The following is a 4,919-nucleotide window of genomic DNA, read 5'->3' as shown; positions in this document are numbered from 1 at the left end:
TTGGGTAGAACAAAAGACACTGTGGCCCTCCAGGAGCCTGACAGCCTTGTCTCAGAACATGCCCTCTGCATGCGCTCTAGTTTCACAGCGCTAGCAATTCTTCTTTATTGTAAGGGCCTGACCTGTTTTGTACCAGGAAAAGGCTGCCCCAGGCACAGCACTGAGTAATCTCAATAAATTGTATATACATTGTGAACAAACTAACAGACTGTAGTTTTAATAGTAACTTTATGTGTTTTCTGTAAATTGCTGTCTGTTAAGGCTGCCCTGCTGTATTGTTCCATAATTGTAGATCATTTTCTAACTGTGTTTTAATTTGTCTTCTTTACTTTTATATACATAATAAGCTATATAATATTAAGCTAGCCGTAATATGGACTAGCCTGCTGTGTGTGAGTTTGGATTTTGTAACTTGTCTGTAATCTGTAATCAACATAATAATAAAAATAATAATAATAATAATAATAATAATAATAATAATAATAAATACCAGCATGTGGTCAGTCAGAATGCTGATGTGAGTGCAGTTAGGATGTTCACATAGGTAGCTAATTTGTTCTGATTCAATCAGATGAATGTAGTGAACTGGAGACATGTTAGTGGAAGGTGGGGTGCTGTCATAGACAGCCAGCTAATCCAAACTGTAAATATTTTCTTCCACTTGTCTGTCAGTCTGCATTTGATAAACGATGTGCTTGGGTTCCAGTGTTAATGTAGGCCTTGTACTACAAGACTTATACAGTGCTTTCCCTGTGAGACACACCTTGGAGTGCTGTACATATTGAGTACAAAGCTACACTAACGAAGCACTAAGACACTATGCATCAGCTGCAGAGTCACTTACAACAACATCTCACCCCACAGACGGAGCCAAGGAGGTTAAGTGACTTGCTCAGGGTCACACAGTGAGTGAGGGATTTGAGCTGAGCTGGGATTTGAACAAGGGACCTCCTGGTTACAAGCCTTTTACTTTAACCACTGGACCACCAAGCCAATGCCTCTGGAATACTGGGCTCCATTTAGTAATGCTGATAGAGCAGTATTACTTCCGTTTAAAACAAGAAGAATTGCTAGAGCAATTATTAAGAGCAGGACGATTGCTGATACACATAGAGCCGCAACAGGAACGCTGAATGAATCACTTTTTAAAGCATGTTCTTCCTTAAAAAAAAGGTATATGGACCAGGTTAGTTTCCATGTTCTCTGTTATTTATGTACACAGTCCAATTCATGGCATTCACTTCAAGAAAGTGCAAAAACCCATATTCTCTTATTCTCATAAATTTACATTAAGGACCATTTTTTCTTCATTATGTTAACTGGTACTCTTCTGATTCCAGTACTCACGATGCCATCTGTTTGCAGAAAACTATTATTCCACTTTGGTGTTGCTGACAAACAGGATGACTTTCCTCCACTCCAACTGCCTGGAAAGAAAGTTGTGTAGTGGTTTAAACATCCTCAAGGTATTATCTTTTTTATGGGTACAAGGTTAAGACCTTGTAATATTTTGATGTTGCTGTAGAGTTTTGTGGTCTGCAATTAGGAGTGGGCACTCCCAATGCCAGTTAAGGCTGAGCATGACTACAGGGGTAGTTTTAAACGAAATACAACATACATGTAACTCAGAATAAGTACATGCCATCATACTGCCATGTAGGAACTGTATACAATACAAGGTTACACTGCAAGGTGTATTTTGTGATTAAAGGTTAAATGCTGTAATTATTGTGTGGCAGTTCTGTCCTTTTGAATGACTGTGCAGTCTGGCATAATAATAATAATAATAATAAAAGAATAATAAAAAAAGCTATTACGAAAATACATAAATAGCTAATAAGTTCCAATCAGAAAACCAAGCAACCAGACCTTCAAGGTTTGAAATATAATTGACTCCAGTCACATATGTTCTTGCGGAAATTAAGAGGCCAGTGGTTGCCCTTTCTTCCTGCCTAGTTCTAAGAATTGCTGCAATTAAAGGGCTTCTTAAAGTGGGGACTTGCTGGTACCCTCCACGCCTTACATCAGCTCACATCTTAACAATAGCTCACTACCGAAGTAACCCAAACCACTTAGTCACATAAGCTAGGCTGCCTCAATAGGGGGTCGGCTGTGACTAATCTTAACCAGTGTAATTCAAACAGGCAGAAACCACAAATTAATCATCGCACATCAGAGCAAGAGTGAAACTGAATATTTAATGAAGCAGAACATAAAGGTGGTCAAATTATAAAGTTAAGAAAAGAGGTGGCTGGCTGAGACAGAATCAAACTGCTCATTGTGTTGAAAAATCAGCTATAAGCTATGTGTATTTAATCTGTTTTAGGACATGTTTGTTACCTGATTCACAGCTAACTCTCTGTAGTATTTAGCTAATTAAATTACTAATCGGTAACTGTTTTAGGGACAGACTCTGTTTTTACACATTCAGTTCCACATTAACTGTTATGCTTGTGTAGAAGCATTCTTGTATTTTGTAACACTTGTAGCGCAAAGGCATTGAAATGAAATGTAGCCTTACCTATAAGTACTCTGTACTAACTGCCATGTAAATGTAAACATTGTCTGAATTTGTTGCCTGATTAACTAAAACATTAGCAGAGCTGTAATAAAAGCGGCTGAGTTTGTATGATAATGGTGATGGTACTGTAAGTGGCAAAGTAACATGGGTGCAGTGCCTTTGGAAGTTTCATTTCTTTGGAAGAGATTAGGTTTGTGATTTGTTGACTAGAGTGCAAAATCCTTATTTTGAGCTGCAGAGTCCTTCGTCTTTTGGTTCAGCTACAGGAAACCCAATCATGGGAGTATAGCTTTTCACATTGTTCAACATGGAGAATATAGAATTGCTCAGTCAGGTTGAGCAAACCACATTCTGTAGTGAAGAGCACTTTGGGAATGCTCACGCACTTGTGGGGGGGATGTGGCTCTGATCTGTTGTGATTCTCAGCTCCTGCTGTTGGGGAAAGTGGGTTTGGCAGTGTGGTCGTCAATGCAGGAGCTAAATGGAGACAATGACAAAATGCACTTTGTTAATAGGAGCGATCTGTACCACCTGGTCACTAGCTAACCCAGAGTCCCCAAGCACGCATTCTTTGTTCTTCGTTTTACTTTGTTCCATGTTTCAACAGGTGACCTTCATATTAATATCCCCAGTAATCACTTGGTTATGGTGCCAAAAGCACTACTCGAGTTAACAAGCAAGCTGGACATTGTAATAATGTGTATTCACCTAGAACTAAAACTAGTTTAAGACAATTTATTTTTACCGGAGTCATTCCAGCTCAACTGGACCTCATTCTGGGGAGGTGTTTCCTCCTTTCATGATTTATGATACATAAACTACTGAGACTGAGAAAATTGTGTAGCTCTTGTGTGCATGCAAAAGAAGAGGGTAATAAAATATAATACAAATCTAATTTGCAATGCCCTTTAAACTTCATTTTTGCATTTAGGGAATGACAAACTCTGTTTTAGAGCAGGTGCAGTGATTTTTTATTGTGCTGATTAACAATTGACATCAAGAAGATGCTGCAAAATGATTTGTTGATCTTGGGCAGGTGTTGTGACTCTTGGTCTCCCAGTTCGTGGCTCGTCATTGACAGAGTGTGTCTGGTCTCACCAGGTTTGCTGGCTGTGAGCACCCAAGACGGCGAGCCACAGTCCGCTGCCCTAGTCTAGCCTCCAACATGCCAATTGCATGAAGGCGCTCCTCTCTTGACAGACGTGGCATATATATATTTTTTTCTGTGATTTTCTTTATTGCTTTTATTCAAGCTTGCAATTCAATAGCTGAGATCACTCCATATCCAGTGTCCAACCAACTGTCTCACTAATTAAGTGATTACGTGCATATGCTTCAGTTATAGTCACTCAAGCTTGTCATGGCCAAGGATGAATTATCGAGTGATTAAAAAGAAACCAAAAACATTTTGTCAATGTCCATCAATGTCCATCGTTTCATATATATGTATATATATCTCTGTAAATAATTGATGTAAAAGCTCAGGTAAACCTATGTGAGCTAGAAGAACGATCCACCTGTAATAATAAATTATAAGTGAAATTAATTTGGATACACTGAATTACATTGAATATATAATATAAAACCTACCTTTTATAGCTTTTAAAGTTAAAGATACCTTTCCATCATTAAAGCATCCAGCAATGTCCACTCTGCAGCAGCATGATCCACTGTCTGCTTTCACTGTGTTCAGTATAGTCAGAGCCACGTTACCATCCAGTATATTCCCGTTTAATCAGTACCACTCTGTCAGCTTAGAGGTGACGCGGTTCCCGTCAGTTTGAATGATTTCATCACTGCACCACACGGTGCCACAGCCCCTTCCCCAGCACACAGCGCTTAATCCATTCCTTCTCACAGGGCCACGCAAGCTGCACAAGACAAGCGTGGTCATTAGAATACTGGCACACACATACTGTATAGCATTATACACATTCATACACATTAAATCAAGCACATTTTCATGTTAACATTTCTGCATTATATATAAACTGAACTATTCCTGCACCTGTACATAATTATTCTACTAGGCTTGCCTCATTAAATTGCAGTAAAAGTTCTATCTCTAACACATCAGAAAAAAAAAATGTAATTTCTAAATAAATATTAAATTCTTTATAACAAATATAATTGGTTAAAGGCAGATCAAAACTGGTTATTTAAGAAAGAAAAAACAACATTTCAAAGACATTCATGTTCTTCTGTATAAACCTTCTGTTTGGTGCCTGTGATTAATTCCATTCCACTTCTGATATACTGTAAGCAAAGTGTACTCTTTATTATTTATAAAATAAATAAAAACACTAATAAATATACTAGTAAATACATGTGTATGATGCATCTTACCTGTGATAAAGACAGGAATCCAGTTCACCCATACAGCACTGCTCAGGGCCAT

The 4,919-nt window shown here is 38.2% G+C and overlaps 1 protein-coding gene across 1 annotated transcript; it reads right to left on the bottom strand.

Annotated features, from left to right (window-relative positions):
• Positions 1-917: 917 nt before the first annotated feature.
• Positions 918-4,919, bottom strand: LOC121297505 (hepatitis A virus cellular receptor 1 homolog). The gene is made up of 4 exons (XM_041223854.1): positions 4,868-4,919; positions 4,112-4,255; positions 2,908-2,998; positions 918-1,427 (listed from the first exon to the last, which is right to left on the bottom strand). The coding sequence occupies exons 1-4, from the start codon at positions 4,917-4,919 to the stop codon at positions 1,373-1,375; spliced, it is 342 nt and encodes a 113-aa protein (XP_041079788.1). The 3' UTR covers positions 918-1,372.

The sequence above is a fragment of the Polyodon spathula genome, chromosome 22 (genome assembly GCF_017654505.1).
Source record: "Polyodon spathula isolate WHYD16114869_AA chromosome 22, ASM1765450v1, whole genome shotgun sequence".
Classification (NCBI taxonomy): domain Eukaryota; kingdom Metazoa; phylum Chordata; class Actinopteri; order Acipenseriformes; family Polyodontidae; genus Polyodon; species Polyodon spathula.
This window is presented reverse-complemented; position numbering and strand designations above follow the sequence as displayed.

Coding starts and splice junctions, on each gene's coding strand:
- LOC121297505 (XM_041223854.1), bottom strand. CDS start 4,919: ATGGCCCTGAGCAGTGCTGTATGGGTGAACTGGATTCCTGTCTTTATC. Junction 4,256..4,867: donor GATTCCTGTCTTTATCACAG/GTAAGATGCATC, acceptor AGTGGTACTGAT/TAAACGGGAATATACTGGAT. Junction 1,428..2,907: donor GAGCCACATCCCCCCCACAA/GTGCGTGAGCAT, acceptor CTTTCTTTCCAG/GCAGTTGGAGTGGAGGAAAG.